The sequence below is a fragment of the Porites lutea genome, chromosome 13, assembly GCF_958299795.1.
Source record: "Porites lutea chromosome 13, jaPorLute2.1, whole genome shotgun sequence".
Taxonomy (NCBI): Eukaryota; Metazoa; Cnidaria; class Anthozoa; order Scleractinia; family Poritidae; genus Porites; species Porites lutea.
In genome coordinates this window covers 21,080,149-21,107,838 of record NC_133213.1, presented here as the reverse complement: position 1 = coordinate 21,107,838, position 27,690 = coordinate 21,080,149, and the positions used below count along the sequence as shown (strand labels likewise).

General features: G+C 40.8%; 1 protein-coding gene across 1 annotated transcript in view; it reads left to right on the top strand.

Moving 5' to 3' along the window:
* Positions 1–27,690, top strand: part of LOC140923708 (dynein axonemal heavy chain 6-like) — a 69,779-nt gene that overhangs the window by 36,669 nt on the left and 5,420 nt on the right. Inside the window, exons 46-88 of the mRNA XM_073373784.1 lie at positions 671–777; positions 945–995; positions 1,426–1,557; positions 1,952–2,025; positions 2,258–2,355; positions 2,769–2,932; positions 3,673–3,804; positions 4,432–4,511; positions 4,643–4,723; positions 4,821–4,971; positions 5,137–5,190; positions 5,516–5,607; positions 6,177–6,332; positions 7,149–7,215; positions 7,902–8,056; positions 9,009–9,189; positions 9,432–9,557; positions 10,727–10,836; positions 11,112–11,184; positions 11,750–11,839; positions 12,087–12,169; positions 12,786–12,870; positions 13,160–13,312; positions 13,827–14,057; positions 14,721–14,792; positions 15,105–15,290; positions 15,791–15,849; positions 16,193–16,306; positions 17,076–17,256; positions 17,930–18,109; positions 18,717–18,823; positions 19,544–19,670; positions 20,370–20,438; positions 21,114–21,191; positions 21,672–21,848; positions 22,106–22,296; positions 23,022–23,115; positions 23,833–24,073; positions 24,705–24,805; positions 25,403–25,507; positions 25,933–26,047; positions 26,763–26,884; positions 27,454–27,624. Coding sequence (XP_073229885.1) covers positions 671–777; positions 945–995; positions 1,426–1,557; positions 1,952–2,025; positions 2,258–2,355; positions 2,769–2,932; positions 3,673–3,804; positions 4,432–4,511; positions 4,643–4,723; positions 4,821–4,971; positions 5,137–5,190; positions 5,516–5,607; positions 6,177–6,332; positions 7,149–7,215; positions 7,902–8,056; positions 9,009–9,189; positions 9,432–9,557; positions 10,727–10,836; positions 11,112–11,184; positions 11,750–11,839; positions 12,087–12,169; positions 12,786–12,870; positions 13,160–13,312; positions 13,827–14,057; positions 14,721–14,792; positions 15,105–15,290; positions 15,791–15,849; positions 16,193–16,306; positions 17,076–17,256; positions 17,930–18,109; positions 18,717–18,823; positions 19,544–19,670; positions 20,370–20,438; positions 21,114–21,191; positions 21,672–21,848; positions 22,106–22,296; positions 23,022–23,115; positions 23,833–24,073; positions 24,705–24,805; positions 25,403–25,507; positions 25,933–26,047; positions 26,763–26,884; positions 27,454–27,624 — 5,216 coding nt within the window. The remainder of the gene's footprint in view (positions 1–670; positions 778–944; positions 996–1,425; positions 1,558–1,951; positions 2,026–2,257; positions 2,356–2,768; positions 2,933–3,672; positions 3,805–4,431; positions 4,512–4,642; positions 4,724–4,820; positions 4,972–5,136; positions 5,191–5,515; positions 5,608–6,176; positions 6,333–7,148; positions 7,216–7,901; positions 8,057–9,008; positions 9,190–9,431; positions 9,558–10,726; positions 10,837–11,111; positions 11,185–11,749; positions 11,840–12,086; positions 12,170–12,785; positions 12,871–13,159; positions 13,313–13,826; positions 14,058–14,720; positions 14,793–15,104; positions 15,291–15,790; positions 15,850–16,192; positions 16,307–17,075; positions 17,257–17,929; positions 18,110–18,716; positions 18,824–19,543; positions 19,671–20,369; positions 20,439–21,113; positions 21,192–21,671; positions 21,849–22,105; positions 22,297–23,021; positions 23,116–23,832; positions 24,074–24,704; positions 24,806–25,402; positions 25,508–25,932; positions 26,048–26,762; positions 26,885–27,453; positions 27,625–27,690) is intronic.

Sequence of the window (27,690 nt, the reverse complement as noted above, 5' to 3'; positions counted from 1 at the left end):
ATTCTTAAGAAATTTTAAAGAATGGAAACTGCGTTAAAAGGGCCGCTGATTGAAAAAAACAAACTTTGAAGAACAACTTTCTTAATTAAAAGTTGATGAAGTGAAATCAGCCCATCGTATACAAAGTCTGGATATTTTGTGGCCCTAATTCCAAAAAAAAACAAGCAAACAAAAAACCATAGTCAAACAAATTGTTCGTAATTTTTTCATCAAAAAAAGGAAAACCTTGAAAAGACATTTCCTCTGAACTACATAAAAGTCGTTGTATCTTTATGTCAGAAGAAAGACTTATCCAGTTGTTAGAGCGTCCGAACTAGAACTCGGCGGGTCGTGAGTTCGATTCTCACCTGGAACTCGGAATTTTTTCTGAGCTTTCAGATCTTGGAATTCTTCTTCTTGTAAATTATACAGATCAGTTGACAGTAGCAACTATAGTTCATTAAAATATATATAGACGTCGTCTTAGTCCTTCACTCCCAGCCCTTAAATGGTCCTTTCAAGCTTTACTCACCTCTTTGTCGCTATCTTTCGGTCTGTACCCGAAAAAAGCTTTTATTCCCACCTGTAGGGAGCTCTAGCACTAGGAATATCAATTTTCAGCTCTGAATTGACATCCTGCGTTTTAGAGATTATTGATCCAGTGACCTACTTGCAATGTTTGTTGTTTTAGGTGCACCTGCCGGCAAGCGAATGATCATCTTTGTTGACGACTTAAACATGCCAAAGCTGGACACGTATGGAGCACAGCCTCCGATAGAACTACTCAGACAATACCAGGTACGTTCAGTAAAATTCACATCCTCGACTGCTTCTTCTTAAGAAAGTTCGCGAAGGTTACACGTCTCTTTTTCTCTGCTGGTTTTTCTTCTGGGGGCTGGGAAGTAACTTCTTAATAATGAAGCAGGTTTGGCTTAAATAATTATTATTGATTTTTTTTCTTGCAGGACTTCCGTGGATTTTATGACAGGGAGAAACTTTTCTGGAAGGAAATTCACGTAAGGTTTTTGTTGGTTAAAGACGAAACTTTTTCTTGTTGAGACTTGCTTGGATTTATTAGGTCATTGCCGCGTGGAAAGCACCTTAGTATGTGTTAGTGCCTGGGTGGTTTTTGCACCCTGTTCCGTGTGTTCTGAGGGACTTTCTCGTGGTCTCTTTTGGTTTCCTTCACTCGTTAATCCACCTTCGACTAAGTCACCCTGGAAAATCCTTGTGAACATATGAAATAATTTTCTCTTAATCTTAAGCTGCTTTATGCAACCAGGTCCTGATTACTGGCCTTGCCATGTCAATTGCAAGACCCTCACTTTGCTTCCATGACCTCGTAACAACGGCGGTCTCGTCACAATACAAAATCACTTATCTTTACTTCGTGCCTAAAGTTTGACACTTTCTTATTTGTTCTGATTATTTTTCTCTTGAGAACAGGATATGACCATCTGTGCAGCCTGTGCCCCTCCCGGTGGTGGCAGAAACCCCGTGACACCAAGATTCCTTCGTCACTTTAGCATGTTCAGTATTCCTTCATCAGCAGAACACACTCTGAAGCATATCTTCAAGGTAATGAAAAGCTGTTTATCTAATATGTGTTTAGACGTCCCTTTTCTGCATTTAATACTATACCTATCCTTCGCTTTGCGTATTACATTTCTCCCCTTCTCCGCCCACCCACCTTCCCTCCCTCTCAATATTTTCTTCCTTCCCTCTGTTCATTAATTTATCCACACAATCATTGATTAATTGATTCGTTCATTTATTCATTAATTTTCTTCCTACCTCCCAGTTCCTACCACCCCCCTCCCTCCCTTTCTTCTCTACCTCTTTCACCCCTCACCCCTCCCCCTTCTTTTCTTTTTCCTCTGGCATGTATTTACCATTTTTGTTCCTGTCTTCGAAAACCAAACCTTGCTAAGAGTGGTTAACGTTTTCGTATTTTATCATTGTCATTTTTCAGTCCATTGTGAGTGGGTTTTTAATCGACTTCCCTCAGGATGTCAGAAATTGTGCAGATGCGATTGTGGGAGCAAGGTTTGTATCTCTTGTTAGATCTCCCCTGATGGTACTTATTGTCCCCAAGAAATTTGCGTTTTATTTTAATAGTGATCTATTAGCTTATCTTATTCGACAAGATAATAGATCACTTGCCAAGCCAAGTAACCTTGTTCTATTTTTGTGGTTTCGGCTTCGTAGAAGCTGATACCAACGGGTTCATCATCTTGTGTTAGTAAGTGAGTAAGTCCATCTCTCTCTTTTTTTCTAGCGTTGAAATCTATGTTCGTATGAGCACAGACCTTCTTCCTACTCCGGCTAAATCACACTATGTGTTTAACTTACGAGATTTGTCCAAGTGCATACAAGGTAAGAAAACTGATACATTAGCTGAAACTTTTGTCTAAAACGCGCGTTCTATGAACAACTTCGTTCATTTATTATTTCATTCGCTTAAATGTAACGCCTTAAATCCCCGACCCCCCACCCCCGAATCAATGTTGTTTGCACTGAAAGGAAGAATTGAGAGTCTTAAATTCAACATTGATTTTGGGGGAAGGGGGTGGGTGTACACAGGGGGAGGGGGATAAATATGACCACTACCCCAAAATGGGTCCCTGTTTCAGAAGTCTCTCTACACTTTTGTCCCTCTTTGTAGGTAAAGATTTGACTTACCCTCCCCTACCCCTCCCTCCCCTTGCCCCCCCCCCCCCCCCCCGCCGCCCAACCACCCACACGGCAACCTTTCTCAGTCAGTGATTTACTGCTTTGTTGTATTTAAGGTGTTCTACAAGCAGACCCTGGTGTCATCAGGGATGCTGGGCAGATTTTCCGTTTGTTTTGCCATGAAGCTCAAAGAGTGTTCCATGATCGCCTGATCAATAAGGAAGACAAACGCTATTTCAACACTATTTTGTCAGAAATGGCACAGAAACACTTCTCACAGGTGGGAAATCTGCAATAATTATTTGCTCACAATTTACAGTTATTCATTGTAACTAGAGGTCATACCATGTGGCATGAATTGATGTTGCACATGGGATAGTTCTTTGTAAACAAACAAAAAAGAGAAAGGAAATTGTCCATTTCTTTTAACCTGGACAAATCTTTTGGGATTAGGCGTGCGTCCCCATTGTGCGTCTTTACAGTTATTCATTGTAACTAGAGGTCATACCATGTGGCATGAATTGATGTTGCACATGGGATAGTTCTTTGTAAACAAACAAAAAAGAGAAAGGAAATTGTCCATTTCTTTTAACCTGGACAAATCTTTTGGGATTAGGCGTGCGTCCCCATTGTGCGTCTTTGTAGATGTACATTATTTTTTGGCGAAATTGATGTTAGCGGAGTTCTTGCGCGCAGCGGAGTACCATAAAATTTGGTTGTCTTTGCATCCAAGAAATTCTTATTGTGACAAAATCGTTCGTACGTCCACCATATCATGGTTGTTTTTGTTTTGTTTTGTTTTTATTAAGTTCTCTGCTGACCAGTTATTGGTTTTCAATTGATGGCAGGCTCAGGCCCATTTTTTTTAGAAGAGTTTGCTTCTTGCAAATTTGGAATTACTGCGGAAAGACTTGTCTTAAAAGATCCCATGACATATTCCCTTTCAACCTTGGCTAAACCTATATATATTATTATGGGCATCGTTAGTAATGCCATTGCCTCGTTTTCCTTAAATACCAGAACGTGGAAGCGGAAAAGTTCGAAACCAGCCCGATCCTTTTTGGTGATTTCATGAAGATGGGCGCTGACCCGGCTGACAGGATATATGAGGAGCTGGTTGATATCTCGAAAGTTAAGAACCTTCTGGCTGATGTAAGTTTATTGGCAAGTCTACTATCTTAAACATCTACCTCATCCCTGGTAAAACTGCAGTTGGGTATGGTACTCACTTGAGTATCGTCACGTGATATAGACTGGAGGCAACGAAACGTACAGCAAATAAGGTCCATTGGCAAGTTAAATTAAAGCTCAAGTTTTAAAACGTTTAGAATAGTTTTTTGAATGCCATCATCAGCAGCTTTTGTAGGGCAGGCAATGAGCACTCTTTGCGGAGTGTGTTCATTCATCGTTTCATCAGCACATCCCTTCCCAACCATTTTCTTTTCCAATGTTAACACAGTATGACAGAAGCCTGACTCTGTAGGGGCTCGTGTCTATGTTGCTAGTAGTGGCTGTCATGGGAGCCCAACAGCTCAAGGGTCCCTCTGGTCACAGTGGAGGCCCTTGACATCCAAGGCACCTATTTTCCATACGTTGCAATGAAATTGTTAAGTTGCAAATAGGATAATTGTTAGGCATAGTTAAGGTAGACGTTCCAGGAAGGGAGAAGCTTCTACTAAACTTCTACCCCACAAGGGCTTGTCAAAGATTATCGACCTTTTCATACTTAAGCATATCTCAACTTTATCGCTGAAACTCTTCTACCTCTTCGCTCTTCAGTACCTTGATGACTACAACATGAACTCTTCAAAAGAGATGAAGTTGGTTTTCTTCATGGATGCAATAGAGCACGTTTCCAGGTGAGTCTATTAGAAATGGCGTTCTTTAATGTCCCGAGTGTGTAACATATGCGCTGCTCCGGTTTTTTAGAGCCTACTCTCCTTTGTCAATGTTATGTTTCTAACCCGTTTTCCTCAATTTTTGCTCATAGAATTGCGCGTATGGTTCGTCAGCCTCGTGGAAACGCATTGCTCGTTGGTGTCGGAGGCACAGGAAAACAAAGTTTAACGAGGTAAGACGGATTTTTAAAAATGTATTACAATCCAAGTAAATTTCACTAACAATGTTGCCTTACTGTCAACTGAAGCAATTTTTGCTTACACCGTTAGGTTGGCTTGTCACATGTCTGGCTATCTCTGCTTCCAAATCGAGCTGACTCGCGGCTATGACTATTCCGCATTCCGAGAAGACCTCAAAAAACTCTATAACTCAGCTGGAGTGGAGGGAAAAAATACAGTGTTCTTATTCACCGACACACAGGTTGATAACATTTGATATTTCGCTGTATTCTCTAACCTGTATTCATATTTAATATGCAACGGTTCAACACTTCATTCTCTTTTATACTCTGTGGACCAGATATTTGTAAACTGCTCAATCTGTTTTCATTCTTATTTTCCCCCTTGTCCTTGCATTTTACGACAGATTGTTGTCGAAGAATTCCTTGAAGACATCAACAACATTTTGAACTCCGGCGAGGTACGTTTTCCATTCACTCTTCTTTTTTTTCCTTTCTTTTTTTTTTCTAATCATTCATAAAGGAAAGAAAACAGAAGAAATGTTTAATGAGTGTCTTTAAATCTGATAAAGACACGGCTAAACTTTACGTCCAACTTTTTAGACCAAAATAACCTCATTCATTCATTCATTCTATTCATTCTTAGTGGAAGTCCAAACGATTGTTGGCTACATACATGCGACGCATGTGTAATAATAACCTGGAGATTAGGATTGCGGCCTCCTCTTGTCGCCCGCTTTAAGAGTACAAGTCTAAAAGTTCTCATAAAAACATTTAATTGTTTAGGTACCAAACTTGTTTGAAGCAGAAGAATATGAACAAGTTTTGAATGGAACCCGACCGCACGCAAAAGAGGCAGGGGTCCCTGAAGGCGACAGGTAATGCTTGAGTGACAGCTGTCAATTAAAAGTGTACCTTTTGACGCCATTGACATCTGTGAATTTGTTTTTTATTTGTGATACATTAACTAGACGATCATCTGCTCTTATTAAATTTCAAACTCTCTCGACAAAAACTGCTTCTCTTGATATTCCTGCCTTCGAAATCTTTGGACAGGTTCAGAGCTTTCGGAAGTCTTCGTTAAATTTCCAGAAACGGTCGGAAATGTCGCAAGTTCATTGGGTGTGATTACGAAAATGTGCAGCTAATGTCGTAGTTAAGTGTTCTGTTGAATAATAAAAGAGATATTCAATTTCCACTCAAAACTTTAAGCCAATGGTTGGAATTTTTTAATGTCATCGTGCAAATAAAAGTTGTCAGCAGTACATTTTTGAAAAAAGTACTATTTGGTTTTCAGTACCGTTCGAAATGAAATTTGAGGGTTTTTCTTGTTTTGCCTATTGGCTTGTTTCCCTTCACTCATACTGCTGTCCCTTTACAACCCCGCAAGGTTTCCGACCAACGCTTTTTTAGTTTTGTATATTCTTATTACGGTTTTGTTTTGCAGAGATGCTGTGTTCAACCACTTTATCAGCCGAGTTCGTAACAACCTTCATGTCGTACTGTGTATGAGTCCTGTAGGGGATGCGTTCCGTACACGCTGTCGTATGTTCCCCTCTCTTGTCAACTGCTGTACCATTGACTGGTTCACTGAGTGGCCAAGGTAAGTTTGGATCATTATACGTTTCTAGGAAACTGCCCACCTAACCCTCCCCAAGCCAACATTAACGCGTACTTCTCACTTAGGGCAAAATGATGGCTTAGGGAGGGGTAGGTGGGCAGTTTCCCAGAAACGTAAGTTTTAAAAGTCGCTACACCCCTTGCTGGGCCACGCAACAATTTAGCGAGTCAAAAGCGCAAATTTTTTGGATGGGAGAATGGTTCATACTTCTGAAACCGCATACTTTTTCACACGAATCGGCCTTCTGTCCACACGAAACCGGTGAATCCCCTCACCGAAACCGCATTACTTTGAAATCGCTCTCCGGAGTGGTTTAGGATCCCGTACACGCGAATCCGGATAAAAAATTGAGTGGTTTCAAAAATGTCCGTATTCGTGTGGACATGGCCTGAGTGACCAAGGTGAGTTTTACAAGGCTCGCGCTTCACTATGGCCACGCGATAAGTTACCCACTCAAAAAGCGCGGTTTTTTTGTTTTGTTTTGTTTCTTTATTGTTGTTGTTGTTGTGTTTTTTGTGTGTGCAAGCTCTCTTGCAAGGCCAAGCAAGATCACGTGCTAAACAGACGTTTTTAGAAGTTTGCATAACTTCTCGATAATGTGGCTTGTCGTCGTAAGAGAGAAAACCGTCTGTAATAAGCGAGTGTCTACTGTATTTTACTGTACCTTTGATAAGAGGAGAACTTCTCAACGAAAGCTTGCTCGTGAACTGCTAGTCTGAATGAGGCTTATTTGTAGCCTCCTGTTCTTGATGTCCTAATAAGATAAATGTTGAAAAAAATGCCATCCTTTTCTTCCAGAGAAGCGCTTCTTTCAGTATCGCAGAACTTTTTTGAGGAAGTGGATTTGGGTGCAGGTGATGTTAAGGTACGTGGATTATATTTCAAACTAACGGTTTAACCCTTCAATTCCCAAGAGTGAACAATATCAATCTTCTCCTAACTATATCAGTACCTTATCAAGAGAAAAGTTGTGAGAATAAATAAAACGATCACCAGAGAAAACTGCTTTGATCCTTATCAAATTCTCCTGACTTATTCCTAAGGAAATGCGTCGGCAGCAAAAACGCCAATTCACATTTTCGCTGAGACCATAATGCACCTTGTTAGATTAGTGGTTTGCGGTTTCCCATGAAAAACCTGATGCTAAAGATCTCTAATGACTAAGGCGCGTTCGTTTGACCAGAATAAAAAGAAATTTAATGCGCTGTACAAATCATCTGTTTAGGCAATTCCGAGTCATCTCATCGTAACCTCTCCAAATCTAGTTCAAATACAGTATTATTATGCATGCAGCTTTCAAGTGGTCCAAGACATCTGGTAAAAGAAGATTTTTCTGTGCATTCCTATTCCGGAAGAGCGTCAATCAAGCACGCACTTAAGGTGGATTTCCACTGTCGCGTAATTTTTTCCGTGCCTACGCACATTAATTTTACGCGCGTACACAAAATAGAGGCAATGTATGGAATGTCGCGCCTAAAGGTAAAAGTTGAACCCAGCTAAACTCTCAGTCGACCGTATTTTTAAGACGAAATCTTGGTGTATTCTTTGCAGGACAGAGTGGCTGAGATGTGTGTGGAGATCCACACAAGCGTTAGTTCCATGGCCGAGAGATTTTACGCTGAGTTGCGACGACGATATTACACGACTCCCACCAGTTACCTGGAGCTTATTAACCTGTACTTGGGCATGTTGGACGAAAAGAGAAAGTAATTTTTTAATACTCTGCTTAGGACCTATCGGCACTAGCAGACTAATTTGGAAATGTCTTTGAAAAATCCAAACCAAAAATTGTGTGGTAACAATTTTTGTTTTGAAAAATTTATCCGTACTGGAAACTATAGAGCGTTTTCACTCACGTGGCCAGCATCTATGCTAATTTATTGGAACAAAAGAAAGCATTTATATGAGAAAAGAGTTAAACTCACAGAGGATTTTCTTGGTGCACCAACATGGCCGCTGTTTCATTGTTTTGGAATACCAATATGGCCGCCGTAAAGTCATGTGAAAACGCTCTATTAACTCTTATCAGGCCGTTACATGTGACAACACTTGCATTTGTTGATGGAACGAATTATGGCTTGACAACAAATGATTGAAAAGAAAAACACAGTTACTTTTATTTAGTCGATTTTTAAATTTTTCCAGCCGTTTTAGCCTGTCCCAGGCTCTCAGATAGTAGGGATGAGGCTTAAGTGTAAGGCGCTCGAAAATATAAGCGCGTGATTTGGGAAAAGGTGGCGGTGGCGGTGGCGGTGGCGGTGGCCATTTTATTTTCGTGTTCGCGCTCTCTCAGTATCCGACTATCTCGGAGCCTGGAACAGGCTAGTCCAGTTTTTACCTGGGACAAATTTCGTTCGCGGTGCCTTTAAAGATTGTCCCGTCTCAGACAAGATCAAAACCAACTGCGTTTGTTAAGCGTTAGTAATGACAGAAAATTTGTCTAAATATACAACTTTTTCGCTAGTGCGGATCATCTCCTATGAAACAAGAGAGACAGGCAAAATTTGAGTCAAAGAAATGCCTTTTTGTTTTGGGTGTGGAAATTTCTAATATTTAACAAGAGTTTTTGGCCAGTCACAATGCCTGTAGTTTTCCACGTAGTTGATAAAAAAAAGAAGCATTAAACTCTCGCTATAATGTCAATTACTCATTTTTCAGGCAGCTGATTGGCGCGCGGGACCGCGTAAAGAACGGCTTGAAGAAGCTCCTAGAAACTAATGATCTTGTGGATAACATGCAAGTTGAGCTAGTAGCACTGGAACCTCAACTGAAGCAAAAGTCGCTTGATGTAGAAAAGCTCATGGATAAACTTCAAACAGATCAGGAGGAAGCTGATAAGGTGAGTGGCTTGGACAACCTAGGATATTCAGCTATTTATCGACACCACTCTCGTGAGAAAAAAAAAGACATTTCCCGTAATCGACCAACAAATCTTCAGTGGCGTCGGACCCCAGTTGCCTACAACGTCAGTAAAATGTCAACCCAAACTTTCGAAACATAAATCTTAATTACAGCTGTTCACACCTCTTGTAGCTATTACCTTTATTTATAGTCGTTTTCATCCGTTTAATTATGTTGTAGGTCCGTAAAGTTGTATCAGCGGAAGAGGAAGTTGCCAAGGGAAAAGCAGATGAGACCCAGGCTATCGCAGCCGAAGCGCAGAAAGACTTGGACGAGGCTTTACCTGCACTGGATGCCGCTCAAAAGGTGAGAGAGGGAACAAATGCAAGAAAACGTTTGTGTGACGATACTTTTCAATCTTTGACTCCCCTGTCAGTTAGACTTCATGGTGTGACGTGTCGGCGTGATAGTGTGTTCTTTGTTTTACGCTCAGTTTAACATTCTTGGTATTTAGCATTTGTTCAGCCACCTCCTCCTATCAAGCAAAATCGGGGAGAACGAAAATGTTTTGTAAAGCTGTTCGCAAACGCTGAGGTTTTCCCCCGGGAATTCTGTGATTCATTCACCAATCACAACACTGAAAGTTAGTTGCGTCACGGCATTAACATAACAGCCAATCAGAGGGTTTCCTTTCATTCTAGGGAAACCAGAACACGATTGACGGCGGCGTGACGTAGAGGTCTCTTTCTCCGATTTTATTTGAGGGGAGGGGGCGTCTGTACAAATGCTATTGGTATTCTTCCTTGGTGAATTTTGATCTCATTAAAACTTTATACATTTTAACTCCTACAGTAAACGCGTTCGATACGTCGCGATCAGTAACCAAGTGAATATCGTAATACAAACGATAAACAAACCCTCTTATGCACATACAATGATGAATAATATCTTTCATGGCATTTATCCACTTCAAGGACTGAGTTTATCGTGGCTCGAAATAACAACAGACCTATTAGGCTAACTCAATGTTGTACCCAATTCAAACCCTTTGGGAATAAAACGTTTTGTTTCAAGAATTTCCATATCACTTAGGGCCTGTTTACATGGAGTGGGGGACCCCGGTCTAGTGGGGTTGGTTTCTTTTGTTTTCACGCTCTGGGGGACACAAAACAAAAGAAACCTACCCCACTAGACCGGGGTCCCCCACTCCATGTAAACAGGCCCTTAAATGTAAATGTCACATTATAAAACAAATACAATAGGTAAAAAATCTTAACCCCCGGATATTTGAATAGGGTACAACATTAAGTTAGCCGAATACGTCTATTGACCAAGCGATTGAAACTCTCCAAACTCTCGAGACGTTTGCGATAATCTTTCTCAGCGACATCAGAGCAAGCGACACACTCATGTAGCTGAGTTGACTCTGAGTTGACCCCTCTTTCTTCCCACTCGCTCCGCGTGCTCTCGCAAGAGGGGGTTTTCCAACTTTTCCACGAACTTACTCGCGTATTTCTTATTTCTCTCGTCTCCAGGCCCTGGATTCTTTGGACAAATCAGACATCTCAGAGTTACGTGTGTTCACCAATCCCCCAGAGCTGGTCATGACTGTTATGGAGTCTATTTGTATTCTACTTAACTCCAAGTATGTTACGCAGTTTTTCCTTGAGGGTGGGGAGGGTTAGGAATTCGCCTTGGATTTTACACTGTTTCAAAGTGCAAAGTACGCTGGTTAGCAGTAATGAGAGGTTAAAACCTACACTTCGAAGTACGATGGGAATTCGTTTCTCATAGACTCTGTTGGGATCGTTAAAACACCCGACGCAATATCCACCACAACTGAGGGCGAAAATCAGTTACAACTGCCTCTGTCTTATTGCATAAGTTTTTAATTTCTACATATGTTTGTTTTAACACCAGACCTGACTGGGCAACAGCCAAAGGCATTCTAGGAGATGCTAAATTTTTGTCCAGACTTATGGAATATGACAAGGTAGGTATCAAAAGTTCTGAAAGTGAAAGGAATAAGTCTGTATAAGTGAGAGCTACTAAGCAGAACTTTCCTGTGGTAATGTTTATTATGCTGTACAAAGATGTTCTAACTTTTGAGTCTGTGGATGAAATCCTATGGTGTGGCCATTCAAATGAAAGCTACTGAGCAGTACTTTCCTGTGGTACTGTTTATTATGATGCACAAGCTGCTTCTATTTTTTGAGTCTGTGGATGAAACGCTAAAGTGTGACCATTCAAATGAACGCTACTGAGTAGTACTTTTCTCTGATACTGTTTATTGTACTGTACAAGGTGTTTCTTACTTTTTATTCTGTGGATGACATCCTAAAGTGTGACCATTCACTAAAAAGTACTTAGCAGTACTTTCCTGTGGTACCCTTCCTTATGCTGTGCTATAAAATTTTACAGTGTGACTTAATGTGGTAAATAAGTGGTCTGCTATTTGAGTTTATTGTTGTAGACTGCCACATGCTAGAATGCCAAACGTTGTGGTAGAAGGTCGATGGATGGATTTTGACCACTTTCCTGGTGACTTTGCATTTTAGGATAACATTCCTGACTCAATGCTGAAAAAGCTGAAAAAATACATCGAAAACCCCAAGTTTACACCAGAAAACGTGGAGAAAGTTTCGAAGGTGAGTAGAGATTTCTAGCTACAGCCGGAAAAAAGTCACCGTGTACTAGACTATTACCAGGTTGTCGCTTCATTGAAATTTTGTTTTATTCATGTGTCCGAAACATTTCAAACATTTCCGAAACAGTTACCGAAACTTTTCATTTCTTCGACGATAAATTAAGAAAGGCGAACGTCAGGTATTATCGGGCTCCTGATTCCTCTGTGCAGTTTGTTTTAATGATTAATCATTGGGTTTTTGTTTTCAGGCTTGTCGTTCCATGGTTATGTGGGTGAGGGCCATGGACTTGTATGCAAGAGTTTACCGCACAGTGGAGCCCAAGAAGAAGAGGTTCGTTGTACTGTAAATAGATTAATTAAACCTCAATGTTGTCGCCCAGCAACTGTAGCAGTGTATTTGATAAAATAGTTTCCATTTTCCCGCGTTTCTTCAAAGTTATTAGTAGCCTGCGTAGTTGACAGTTCCGTTTCCTTTTAGCCCAGCGAGGGGCTATTTTTTCTTTGACGCCGGCCGTATGTCTGTACACTGACAGATCAAAAGCAACGCTCTATTCCGTATTTTGTGTACAGTGCTAAAGAGAGATAGTTCAACGCCGAAGATTTTTATATTGATTGCCACAGTGCATTTTCTGTGGACTAAGGTACTTTTTGAAAGGTTGTTTTACATCCAGTTATTCTATCTCACAGAGTTTTCTCTTTCTTAATACAAAGAATTATTTTTATCGGGTCACGTCACGTGACTCCTGTAGTGGGCCCGTGAGCCTTCGTAATCCGCGGTACAATAATGGTTGCAGGGCATTTTAAAGATTTGAAGTGACTGTGAAGAACAGTATTTAGTGTAAATAGATGTTTTCCTTGGAAATTCTTAGGATTATTGATGGTTTTGCACTTTAGTAACTCGTAAAAAAATAATCCCATGTTCATGTTTCAATTTTTATCTTTATTAGACTTGCCGCAGCGCAAGTGGAGCTGGATGCTGTTATGGCGACTCTCAAAGAAAAGCAAGACAGTCTGGCAGCTGTTGAGGAAAAGGTATCTTTTGGAATTTTGGTTATTTATTTTGACGGTTTGAATAGCAATTGCGGTAGAAGTCTTACGCAGCGTTCGCGAACAACGGGAAGACTAACTCAAAATGTAAAGGAACCCGTTTACAACGTATAACGCCGTCATAGCCACAACGACAAACCTCTTTGTTTTCCAATGCAAATTTTGCTCAGAAAAATACTATTTAGCACAAGAACAACATGATTAACATAATAAAAGAGGAAGGTCAACCACAGCCTTACTGCTCTTTTTGACTGCCATTATTTGGTGTTATTAGATTGCAGAGCTCCAAGCGGCGTACGACAACAGCATAGCCGAGAAGGAAACGCTAACCAAGAATATTGCCCAGACGGCAGCTCGCCTGAAGAGAGCGTCCAAACTAACTACAGCTCTTGGAGACGAACAAGGACGTTGGACTGAGAATGTTGCGGTACGTTAAACGCATACGGGAATACTGTTGTTGTTATTGTTGTTGTTTTTCCCAAGATGTTTATTTATATATTTACTCATTTGTTTGCAAATTCTGATTTCAGTTGGAAGAACAATTTCCTAGAATGTTCAACTTTAATTTACAGAAGCAATAACTTCTAGACTTAAGAGGTAGTTCATCGCTTTATAGAGCGTTTTCACATGACGTCACGGCGGCCATATTGGTGTTCCAAAACAATGGAACGGCGGCCATGTTGGTGTACCTAGACAATCCTGTGGGAGTTGAACTCTTTTCTTATGCAAAAACTTTCTTTTGTTGCAATAAATTAGCATAGATGCTGACCACGTGAGTGAAAACGCTATATTGCGACAATATTGTTTCGTATGGTCAGAAATGACCGCACTCATCAGGCAATTATAGCGATGAAATACCTCTGAAGTCCAGAACAATGTTTCATTTATTTTCATTTATTCATCTGTTTATTCATTCATCCACTTATTCTTACTTTTTCCAGGCCTTTGAGCTAGAGATCGGTAATGTGGTTGGAAATGTGTTTGTGGCGGCAGCTTGTGTCGCGTATTTTGGAGCGTTTACAAGTCTATACCGTAATGAGTTGATCTCATCGTGGATACAGCGCTGTAAAGAACTTGGGATTCCTGTATCGGATGAATTCAGTCTCATCAGTGTCCTAGCTGATCCTTTTGAGATCCGACAGTGGAATGCTGATGGCCTACCCAGAGATCCGGTAAGTATTTCTAGACTTAAGCAAATCAAGCAAAGAAAACTTGTACGTTTTGTTATTTCCCAATTCAGACCACGTGATATTTTGTCTCCCCATGAATTATGCATACATATGAACGTGGATTGGGCGGAGTTGAATTCGGGGCCTGTGGATTGCAGGTTCCAGTGCTCTCACCGCGCGGCCATGCTGTCTCCGTAGAAGGACGGATGAAGGTCGTTTCCAAACGTTTTTGCAAATCCTCTCCATTAGTCGATAATTTATTGTGTCATGACCTTGTATAAAAGCAACAGCTACCACCTTTCCATTTTCACCCTGCTATAACGGCAGCGGCACATCCTTAACTGTACGCCTATGTTTATTCATTCAACATTTTCACATAGACCATAATGCACCTTGTCTTCCCTTTCACCCGCCCCCCCCCCCAAACTTTTGCATATCCATTGTTTCCAATTTCTCCGGGGTATTACAGTCGTCCCAAGAGAAATCGAATACAATGGTTATGCAAGGTTTGGGAGGGTTAAACAAGGTGCATTAAGGCCTATGTATAAATGGTGAGTTTATTTATACCTGTATTCACTTTTTTTCTCATTTTCTACTCACCCTTTGGTCGAACGCCACAATTCTCTCTCGTGTTTTACTAACTGCTTTACATTTTACACTTTGTAGGTGTCCATTGAGAACGCTATCTTGGTAACAAGAGGACGGCGGTGGCCTCTGATGATTGACCCTCAAGATCAGGTCAGTCACGGAAAATAAATGACATAATTAACAATTATTGGTTGAGGCTGAGAATCATCTGAAGAATTATGGAGATCGAGGAAGTTTTGGAAGCTTTGCAGAGGCACGACTCAAATAGTCGAGTTCCATTTACCTTCCAAACGGATTTTTTTGGAACTTTTTTCTGTAATTTAAAAACGAACACATTTAACTCACTCTGAGAAGGAACTGTTCGTTCAGAAAGCGTTGACTTAAATTTGCCCTATATTACTACGGTGCATCCACGTACATTACATTTGCATTGCCATTTGCATCTGTTTGATCATGAAACAGGCCAATCGCTGGATCCGAGCGAAAGAAGCTAAGAATGGACTCAAAGTGATCAAACTAACTGACCAGAATTTCCTGCGCACGCTTGAGAACTGTATTCGTATTGGTATGCCTGTGCTACTTGAAGAAGTTGGTGAGACATTGGATCCGGCTCTGGAACCGATTCTACTAAAACAGACTTTTGTGCAGGTAGGTAGCAGTAAGCGTTAGCAACTTGTAAGGGTGATATATTTTCAAAGAAATGGTCAACTTATAATGATTTCCAAACTTTGATAAAAATTTATCTGCATTGGTGAAGTCTAAAAAATTGAAGTCAATGTGTTATTACCAATACGATTGTCAGGTCCAAACCTTTTTCCTGTGTAAGAAAAACAGTTTTCCTTTTCACAATATCAGTGCAACACCAATATGCTTTATTGAAATAAACTAACTTTGTATCAGCTTGGTAGGCCTTGTTTGACCTCTCAAGATATTTCTTTACAGCAGTTACTGCGTCATCGTCATCGTCATCATTTTCGTCATCATTATCATCATCGCCATCGTCATCATCATCATCATCATCTCGTCGTCATGACCATCACCATGGCCACCATCAATTATCATCATCATCATCATCATCATCATCATCATCATCATCATCATTATCATTATCATTATCTTATTAAGTCTGTTTATGTTATCCTTTCCAGGGTGGCCGTCTGTTGATTCGTCTGGGGGACAGTGATATTGACTACGACAAGAATTTCAAGTATGTTATTTTTTTAATCTGATTACTTAACAAATTAGTCCCTAAATTGAAGGGCTTAAGTGGCTTTAATTGGACTTATCACTACTAATAAATAATGAGTTTGCTCTGTTTGTATAACGAAGCTAAATCAGTATTAGAAACATCCTTGTAAACAAATTTAACAGTAATGAAAAATTCTCAAGTTTTGCTAAATGCAGGCACGTGTGAATGTTTAGGTATCACTTTGGCCATCTATAAAGTTGTTATCGGTGGTGGTTAAAGTGCCTTTGATTGAATCATCGTTGCGTTCACCAAGTTCTCTCCTGTCCTCTGATTTTGTTTATTTTTTTTCCTTCCTTGCCAGATTCTACATGACCACCAAACTTGCAAACCCTCACTATTTGCCCGAGGTCTGCATCAAAGTGACCATCATCAATTTTACTGTCACCAAATCAGGACTAGAGGACCAGCTACTAAGGTAGGGCGTGGTCGTCAGCGAAAAATGTGTCCTTATACAGTCAAACCTGTGTACAACAGTCACCCTTGGGAAATGGCAAGATGACCGTTACGCCGTTTTATATAGGGTGACCGCTATATACAGGTCAACTTTGCAGAAAATATAATGCAACTGAAAATTTTGGGAAGTTGTTCAGTGACCGTAATATACAGGGCCGTTATATACAGGTTTGACCGTCGTCGATTGTGTCATGTACTCGTCCATGTGGATTTAGCCCTTGATAGGATTGTTGGTAGACTTAACCATAATACAAAACGAGTAACGAAATCGCTATATCGAAAACGGGCTTAAAGGAGCTGTGTCACGAAAAAATCAAAATTGAGACATGGAGTGAGAACTGCCACTAAATTGAGTGAAACATAAAATAACCGCTCAATACGTTAAAAGATTGAATACTCCAAATAGCAGATGTCGTCCGTTGAGTTGTCTTCGTGCTGTTCTTGCTATGTTTTTAGACAATAGTTCGCCGTGAAACGAGTAAAATGTTCTGCCACTACTCACTTTGGCAATACGCACTTCGAAAGCAACTCAAACTCGTCCCCAGTTTTTCTCGGTTAACGGTTTAATAATACGCAGTTTTGCTGCACTTTTGACGTCATCGGTTCAATATGGCAAAATTCTTCCAAATTTGGTCAACAGTAGCTGCTTATGATGAATTATGCGTGTGAATTTAGACAATCAGAAACGGAGAAATATTTCGAATGAATAATAATTTGTTTTATTTATTTAGCGATGTTGTCCGTCTCGAGAGGCCAGATCTTGAAGATCAGAGGAATCAGCTGATTGTGCGAATCAACTCCGACAAGAACCAACTAAAAGCCATAGAAGACAGGATTCTGAAGCTGCTATTTCACTCAGAAGGAAACATCTTGGATGATGAAGTGCTTATCAACACTCTAAATGAGTCAAAGGTATGGACGAAATCGCGTCCTCAGAACCTCTTCAAAAATGACAGCTATAGGAAGCAGCTCCTCGCGTTTTATTATTCCGTAAAACAACAAACTCAACTGCCCTGTCTTTTTCGGTATAAGCGAATAGTTAAAGAATTTCCAAACGTTAATATCACAAAATAATTTAAAGTTTATTTTTGTAATTAGAATACTAAGAAATGAATATTACTATCCAAAAGTTCTGCCCAAGAGGTATCATTTGAGTGGTAACACCATAGGATTTCGTCGACAGATTTAAATGTTGGAATGTCAAATAATCTTGCCGTAACGTAGCCTGGAAGGGACAGTTAATGTGGGGTTGGGTTAGAGAAAGGGGAATGGACTGGAAACATAACCGAGTCGGGTGGCTATTCGGAGTTGAAATCCGAATATTTCGGACTCGATATCCAGTCTGATTACTGGCTGCAGTTGTTTCTCAGAAGTCACGCGTTCATTTCCTCGATCATGCCTGTAAGTAGCCGCTGGTATGTTGCCTGCCTTTATAGGAATTTTTCTTTGATTTGATATGACCCAGAAGTCGCGCATTCATTTCCTCGATCATGCTGTAAATAGCCGACTGGTATGTTGCCTGCCTTTTTAGGAATTTTTCTTTGATTTGATATGACCCAACTTTCCGTTTGTTTTCTCTCCCCAGGTCACTTCTGGAGTGATTAGCACTCGGCTGAAAGAGGCCGAGATGACTGAGGAGAAGATTACTCTAGCTCGTGAGAAGTACCGTCCTGTGGCCACCAGGGGCTCTGTTATGTACTTTGTTGTTGCCAGCATGGCTGAAGTGGATTCCATGTACCAGTACTCACTAAAATACTTCAAACAGGTAAAGAAAATCGTTTGGGTCATTTTAGGTTTCAGAGAAACTTCCGACCTACCCCTCCCCTAAGCCAACATTATCACTTACTTCTCACTTAGGGCAAGATGTTGGTTTAGGGGAGGGGTAGGTGGGCAGTTTCCCAAAAGCCTAAATTGATCCAATCCTTTCACCCCTTCAGCCTGTTATGGCCACATTGGCGATATAGCTCTAACTTTTGAGTCTGTAAGAAAAGAAGAAGCGAGGTTTGCGCAAACGTGAAAGACTTGCCTTCCCATCCAGGTGGCCTGGGTTCGAATCCCGGATGCGACGCCATATGTCGCTTGAGTTCTTGTTGGTTTTTGTCGTTGCTGAGCAAGATTCCATTTTTCGGCTTTTCTGTGAAATCATCACTTCAAGTTCCAGTTCGAAATGTAACGCTCGAATACATGTATACGAGTTCTCAAGAGCTCCATAAGTTTTTTTCTATAAAACCTTATCGTCTAACAATTCGTCGTGGCCCCAATCCTATTCTTAGACGCAAAAAAAGAAACACTTTTCTCGGGTATTTCATCGTGTCGTGAAACACACTAACACTTTACAGCACTTAATGGTTTACTATATCTTTTTGTTTTAGTTGTTTAACACGTGTATCGAGAACAGTGAGAAGACAGATGATTTGGACAAGAGACTTCAGATCCTTCTTACCAATTGTACCAAGTCTGTGTACACAAACGTGGCTCGGTAAGCGTTTTTATTGGCATGTCTATAAATGATCAGGTTACTCGTTATATTGGAGACCCTAGCTAATGGCAAACGTGCGTTGAATGAACTGCCTATCAAATAAAAAAGATTTGAGATGCATCTGTCTGGAGAAATTTGGCTTTCAACTTGGCAGTTGAAAATGGGCCTGAGACAAGTCAGGCTTGATTAACCTTAACTTTACATCCAGTCATCGCACAGAGTCAACTCAGTAAAGTTTTATACGGGGAGGTTCCGCCTCGAGGTCCAAACCCCTACCCTTTTATATACCACCCTGAAAAGGTACCCCTTTCGTTTACCTTCTATTGACTAATCGCACTCCTTTCTCACACCTAGTTTTGAACTTTGCATCCCTTTTAACTGCTGTAAATGCACTTTCTTTAATATATGAATAAACCTCAAACCAGAACGTTTATCGACTTTTTCACAGCCATAAAATGCATCTGCAAGTCCTTTTGGGCTTTTTAATAGACCGAATAACATAAGTCCGTACTCCGCTTTCTTAACTTCAACTAGCGAAATCCTTACCTTTCCACACACCTGAGGCCTGAAAAGGGTACCCCTTTAGGGCAGAGCCGCCCCGTATATGCCGTCATAGGGAGTGCCTCCCGGGTTTTAAAGTTTGCTTCTTAACGTCTTGACCATTCTGACTGATCTTCCTCTGCTTCCCTTCACTTTATATCATCTTTTCTTTCTTTTTAGTGGATTGTTTGAAAAGGACAAGTTAGTGTTTTCGTTCATGTTATGCGGTGAGATCATGCGGCAACGAGGAGACATATCTGACAATGAATGGAATTTTTTCCTGAGAGGTAGCGGAAGCTTAGATAAGGTGAGAATTCTTCGTACCAGGGGTGCGATACATTACAGTTTCTACATGATGAAAATTTATCTGAATTCTTCAAGTTTGTTGTTTATGGGCCGTGTTGATTTTCTCCATCCTAAAACATCCTTATAGTTTACTACTCAACTATCGTGCCAGAAGTTTTTGACTTGGCTATAGAGGTACACAAAGAATTAGCATGCGAGCAAGCTCTCGGGGGCGCTCTGGCGGTGGGGCGGGAAAAGGAAGGAGAGCTTGCAACTGCGTCTCTGGAATTTGAATATCTGCATTGAAAAACGATGCGAAATGCTTATTGGCGGAGATGATATCAGTAATGACGTCATGACCCTTGGCACGTGTTTTTCAATGCTTGTTTACATTCGAGCTCGTTTCCGCTTCGCGCTGGTTGGCGGAAATCTGACAGTTCAGTCGACGGGAAGCCACAGGGGAATTGGAGGTGGAATTCAAATTCCAGAGACGTAGTTGCAAACCCTCCTTCCTTTTCCCGCTCCGCCACCAGAGCACCCCGGAGAGCTTGCTCGGAGGCTAGAAAAGAATACAAGCTTTGTTGGAGACGTGCAAAACGGACGTAGGACGCATAATATATGAAAAGAGAAAAAGAACAATTCCTCGGAAAACGTCACATAGCTTAAATTTGGACAATCAACAAACTAATTTAAAGATTTCGTTTTTTCGTTGTCTCTACAGGAACGTCCACCGAAGCCCGACATTCCCTGGTTGACTGAACACATGTGGAATACCTGCTGTGACTTGGAGGTGCGTTTGGTTTGTGATCTTTCCACTCCCACTTATAGCCAAAGACAAAATTCAATAGTACTTTCAAATTTGGTTTGTAAAATACTGAATAGCAAGTGTAATTTTTCCACTGGCTGAAAGCAACGAATATGGAAAAGTAGCCTTTTTGGTTGGCGGAATTTTTTTGCACGCATGATAGTTCTGGCAGCAAAGAGCGAGCGCATCATTCCCATTCTCCGCGCGGCCCGACAACCTAACCCTAACCCTAAACCTTTGCGCGCGTTAACGATCCCGTCGGCTACACAGGCTAGACCTTAGGCGCGCCATGAGCTTGGCGTGGCTGCCAGTGCTGTGTGTGAAATACCATTATGTGAAAGTACTGCTTTCTTGACACATCTTAGGATCTCCTCAACAAACTCAATTGGTTGATTGGTCACAATTTAGGATTACATCCACAGACTCAAACGTGGGATCTAACTACGTCTTACCTAACTCCGTCCAGTGTGCACAGTGTTGAAACCCAACGTCATCTAGTTTCAGTAGACTATCAATAAAAAGTTAAAAACAAAACGAATTTCACTGTATTCGGGTATCTTTTTCACCAAGAAGTCAAACACTCCCTACGACGAATCTTAACTCATTTCTTTAATTATTTTTTTTTAAGTATTATTTCTTATCCTTGTTTTTTTCTTGAAGGACTCTGTACCAGCCTTCAGTGGTTTAAAGGAGGAAATAGTCAGTAAGCCTGTTATCGTCAAGATAGGATCGATTGAGGTAAGTGGGTCATATTTTACTCTAGAGGGTTTCCTGCCTTATCCTTTAACTTCTATGATTTTTTCTCAGCCATTAAAATGTTGTTTTCTTCACATTTGTTGACACTAGCAGTAGGAGATAAAAATGTCGACGTTGCAGGGCGTTAAATGTCAGGAAAAAAACTGCAAACGATTTTGCAAACTTGCAATGGAAAAGAAAACGGTAAAACACTGTTATTGTTATTAATGAATGGCGGGGATAAGTGCCGATTTTCGTGACCCTGAAAATGGCGGGAAAGCGCTGATATAAAAGACCCTGAAAAATTGCGGAGAAATGACGTTATGAGGTAATACGTAGTATTTTTACAATTCCAAACATCCCTTTGCAAATTGGCCGTTATCTTTCCCAATCTTATTCTAATGCAAAATAAAACAATAAGTCTTTTACTGTGACACCCATTTAGCTTTTAGTTAAGTTTACTGGACTTTTCTTTCATTGTAGGTTTGTCCGAATGCCGCCCTGCTGTCGGAAAGCAAAGATGACGGTAGAACCACAGCAACAAGTGAAGGCACAGAAGCAACAGAGGAGCCCGAGGAAGAAGAACAGCAGCCCAGTTTAGGAGAGCGACTCACCAGCTTTCAGAGTTTAGTGTTTGTGAAAGCGTTTAGAGAGGAAAAGGTAAAATGTTAGACATTAGTGACTTTACAATCCGTCGACGCGATGGCAACGAGAACGTTTAAAAAACAATAGGTTTAGAAGGCAAAACAACAACTTTGCACCTGATTAGATTGCATTGTATGCATTTCATTCATTCTTAATGGAAGTCCAAAGGAATGCTGGCTAGATACGCGCCACGCATGTGTAATAGCTACCTAGGGATTAGGATTGCGTTCTCCTCTGGTCGTCCGCAATTAACTTAACCTTGCCTCTTGCAGGTCGTGTTTGCATCTGTGGATTTTGTTTGTGAGAATCTCGGCAAGACCTTTGTGGAGAGTCCCTCAATTGACTTAAACATTCTATATGCTGACGTGGGGCCCACCACACCGCTCATCTTCATCCTTTCTACTGGATCAGATCCTATGAACGCCTTCCTTAGGTTTGCCAGAGAAATGAGTTACAGTGAAAGGTAAGGTGTTCTGTCTTTGTCATTATTAACTACAAGTGTAATTGCCGTAAAGAGAAGACGAGAAAAGAGGACAGGAGGGGGGTGGGGGCGGGTGATGCCCCTTATATCACCATGTTCACTGAGGCCATAATGTAACTTTTTTACTCCCACCGCCCCCCCCCCCCCCCCCCCCCCCACCCCCGCCAATGAAAATCCGTAACCATTGTCTTCCATTTCAATTGGGTCGACTGCAATACGTAGGAGAAATTGGAAACAATGGTCATGGGGTTAAAGAAGGTGCATTATGGTTTCGGTGGAAATGGTAAATAGAAAGTCATAAAATGCAATAAGTGTGGTTCTTCTGTATAAATACTATCATATTATTGTTTAATACTTCTGGGTAATTGCTGTAATCTATGATATCTCTCCTTTGTGGCTCGTGTTGGGCAGAGACTGCCTGGTGGCAGCTGTTTGTTGTCCTCGCCAATTGTGGCGAAGCTAATTAACGTTTTCTCTCCCAGAGTGGATGTGTGGACGAAATCTTATTGTGTGACCATTCAAATGAAACCTCTTCAACCGTACTTTTATATGGTACTTTTTTATGCTTCAGCATATTGCAAAATGAAATTTGTAATTTTGTCACATTTTGACTGTAGCCAATTCTGCCAGGGGGGGAGTTAATTAAATTTGTCAAGCATAAGACTTCACAGTGAGGTGCCAAGAATTTTTTTTTGATACTTTTCTAGGGTCCAGGCCATCTCTTTAGGTCAAGGTCAGGGACCGGTGGCAGAGAAAATGATCGCAAATGCGATTAAAACAGGAGACTGGGTCTTCCTTCAGGTGATTTACACGTGTAACAAATTAGGAAGCTTAAGCAACGACGGCGACGACGACAACGAAAACGTCACTTAAAAAGTGAATGCTGGCTGCCTTAAACTTCATCGCGCTTATTCCATCTCGTTTAATTCGTCAAATGGTGGCAAGTCTCTTTGGAGATGAATTCTAAAGGATTGTATCAAAGTTCAGGAAAAGAAGAAGAAAATTGTTGTTTTGTTTTTCCGTCCTCGACAAAACGGAAAATTAGATATTTTCACGTTTTAGTCGTGCAGCGACGGCAAAGAAATGTACAAAAAAGCGTGATTCGCGTTCAAAGTTGTTGTTTTGCCAATCTAAACCCCATTACTTTTTTGCCGTTGGCGTTGCTTAAGGTCCCTATTAATGATTAATAATGCATTAAAGATAAACAATAATGTTATTGTAAAAATCATGCATGCTTAAGGATTGCAAAGAGATTTACCCACTGTGTAAACCCGGAACCCTTATAAACACCTAATGAATACCTCTACCCTAATCATAAAAAGATCCAAAAACCTAACTTGATCCTGGAACAAACTGGCATAGCCGGTATTGAGCGTGAGAATACTCACGTGATCAAATCATGTGGTCTCGCTTTATCTCTGATAGGCTTTAAGAAAAATGGACGCGATATTTTTCCACCCAATCTTGTAGCTTAGGGACGCATGCCGTCTTTGTCTTATATATATGTATTTTTTTCAGAACTGTCATCTCGCCGCTTCCTGGATGTTGGCTATGGAAACCACGATTAAGAACCTCTCATCACCGGAAGCGGAAGTGCACGAGGACTTCCGTTTGTTTTTGAGCTCCATGCCAACCAAGAGCTTTCCCGTTACCGTGTTACAGAACAGCGTCAAAGTCACGAATGAACCGCCCAAGGGGCTTAGGGCTAATGCAAAGAGAGCGTTTGGAGAACTCAGCACAGATACGTTTGAGAACCACAGTAAGATGATGTTATCTCTTTTACAAGCCATTTTGTGTTCATCGCATAACACGTAAATCATCATCATCATCATCATCATCATCACCATCATCATCATCATCTTCATAATCACAATCATAATATAATTTTTTTTCACCATGGAGGCCAATTCACCAATTCTTGGTTTACAAACACGTGACATGGTGGCCATGTTGGTGATCAAGACAGTAACAATTACTTCAACGAATTTACATGAAAATGGAGTTTATATCCCAGAGGAGAGAAATGCTTTTTTTCTTGGCCACCAACTTGCCCGCCATGACGTCACATGCAAACCAATAATAGGTGCTCTTCAGTGGGGCATTGTTGTTTTTCGTCCTGCAACACGTCATCAGGTCAGCACGCAACACCAATTCAGATATCGCGCGGCTCCCTTCACATTATATCCTAATAGACCACGTCATACTCTTCTCATATCATCTTTTTATATTCATGGAACACCTCAAAAGGTGAAAAAAAAAATGCGTGACCAGCGAATAACATTTTTGGGTCGATCCCTCGTGATTACTTTTTAACATTCCACTGATGAGGGTATGTAATTGATGCTTCCTCTCCAGTCCTGTAACATTTGTCTTATGTCTTTGCGTGACAGTTCTTGGCGTGACGTGGCGTAAGCTTGTGTTCGGTATTTGCTTTTTCCATGCCATCATCCAGGAGAGGAAGAAGTTTGGTCCTCTTGGCTGGAATATTAAGGTAAGAGTTGAGCGAATGAGCAACCTTGGACCTCTTCACTACTTTGGAACAAGGTCCTTATGGGTGGAGAAATCCCCTTAAGGAATTGGGAGATGCCCTCATACACCTAAAAAGAGAGATCTTATTAACATTTCTTTCACGTGATAAGGGGAGTTTCCTGTATAGAATTGACAGAGAGAATCGTTAGAGAAAGATCTCAGTGTAGAATTATAGGCGAATATGTCTTTTGATTCCCCCCCGTTAAGGGGAAAGAGGGAAGATCTCCGTAGTGTCACACAACCGACGGAAATAATCGTGCGTTAACGAAAAATTTACCAATTTTTTTTTAATAAATTTGCACCAAATTTACTCAGGGCAAATTTGGTGCAAAAAAGTGCAAACTAAGATTAAATAAAGGGTAAAGATGGTAAATACCGCATTTGCCCGCAAATTTACAACCCCATGTAAAGTGGCAAGCAAATGCGGTATTTACCACCTTTGCTTTTGATTTCCCACTCGTTTGCACTTTTTTGCACCATACTTGTAGCGAGCAAATTTGTGTAAATCCAATTTTTCGTGCAGTGTGACAATGTATGGTCTTTTCATGATTTTTCACAGTATGAGTTCAACGACTCAGATCGAGAATCCGCGCTGGACAATTTAAAGATGTTTCTTGCTGAAGGTCAGATTCCCTGGGACGCTCTTACCTTTATCACAGGCGAGGTAATAAACACTTTATTCATTTATTTATTTTTCATATATTTGTTTGTTGATTTGTTCATTTATTTGTTTTTAAGACCTTGTTTACACGGGTCCAAACAAACTTTTGAGCGGACAAAAACTTGCACTGATTCGCCTTTCGTTTACATGGGACCCACGGTACCATGCAAGTTTTTGAACGGCAGACAGAACTGCAATCTGTAACTGAATTTGCACGGTTCCGTCAGTGTTAAACAGGTTGCGCAGGTAAAAAACACGTCCTTTCAAAAGTTTGTCTGCACTCGTGTAAACGGGTCTTATTCATTTATTGAAGAACAATATTGATTTTCGAACCCGGGCAGCCAACAAAAAAGCATGTTGTTGATTTTCAAGAAAACTGATATCTGATATCTTTTATTTACTTGCCAATTCCTCGCTTTTGTTCCCAGATCACGTATGGAGGACGAGTCACCGATGCTTGGGATCAGCGTTGCTTAACCACAATTCTCGGCAGGTTTTTCTCGCCTACTATTCTGGAAGATGACTACAAGTTTTCAAACTCAGGTGAAGAGTAAATACATTCAAACAAAACATGTTCATCGCCTTCTAATTTGAAAAATCGGCATGAGGTTCGTATTGCGTTTTTAGGGAGCTGAAGCAGCCACGACGAGGACGAAAACAATGACGTCACAAAACAATTGGTTTTATGAGCAGAGCAACAGCTCTGCAAGTGCATCACGCTTTTCAGTACATTTCTTTGACGTCCACTGCACGACTATGATGTGAAACCCGCAAATTGGACGTTATATGGAGGACGTAAACATACAACGACGAATTTTCTTTCTTTTTATGAACCTACTCCTTAAGAATACACCTCCAGGAAAAATCGTCTAAATTGAGTTTGTCCAAATAGACGCGATAGCGTTTGAAAGGAAGTAAATTCACTTTCTAGCGACTTTTTTATTGCCGTCGTCGTCGCCTCGTTTTTTAAGCTCTCTATTATCTGTACCAATGGCTTTATATTAATAGAAAACTCTTTACCTTCCGCTTTTCCTCACCACAGGAAAGTCACACGTTAGGATTTCATCCACAGACTCAAAAGTTAGAACCACCTTGTACAGAATAATAAACAGTACCACAATAGGAAAGTACTGCTCGGTAGCTTTCATTTGAATGGTCACACTTCAGGATTTTCATCCACAGACTCAAACGTTAGAGAAGCATCCTGTAAGTCTGTTGGTCAACTTTGACGTTAATAGGTCATGTATGTTATCTTCAGGTATCTACTTTCCTCCTGGATTTGACTCGCTACCGGAATACAGAGATTACATTGATAGTCTGCCGATTGCTGACGAGCCAGAGATATTTGGAATGCATAATAACGCTAATATCGCCTTCCAGGTAAGAACACAGTACACTTACATGTCTTAAAGATGTGAATATTTAACCACCTTTACACTCTCTCTTTCTCTATTTTTTTCGCTTTCTCTACGTGGTGATGTAATTCCTCCGGGAACAGACTTAGAAACGTTAAACGTGGTAGGAGTAGTTCGTATTCCTAAAAAGAGTATGAGGGATTTTGGTTTCATCTTATATACGGTTTACGCGAGAAATAGTGCAGTGCTAAAATAGAATGTTTCGATACCTAACTGTTTTGCTCTTCCCATTTCTTAGAACTGGCCGGCCAGACCGGTCCAATTGTAGAGAGAATTCCAATATTAATCACGACTAACCAGTCCGATCAGTCTACTTATAAATGGTGTGGCCGGCGGTGGTGAGTTTCAGTCAGAATGTGGAGAAAAAATCTAATGTTTGAGTTTCAAAATGAATGGTCTGGCCGGCCAGTTCTGACTTTTGATAAGCCCGTCTTAGTGAACGTGCCAAACGTTTTTGATGATTGTTATTCCCTCCCTCGCGTTGGGATACTCTGCTTTGTTGATTTTGTGATCATTATATTTTTTGATCTACAGACTCAAGAGACCAATGCTCTGATCACAGCAGTGTTGGAGGTACAGCCTCGATTAGCCAGCGGAGGAAGCGGTAAAACCAGCGATGAGATTGTGTATGAGCTTGCCGAAAGCATACTCTCCAAACTGCCTGTCGCACTGGACATGGAGAAAGCCGATAAAGCTATTTTTGAGGTAGGACTAACAGAAAACTCTGAGTTTATCTTGAAGCCGCGGTCTTCATAGCCTGCGTGGCTAGCG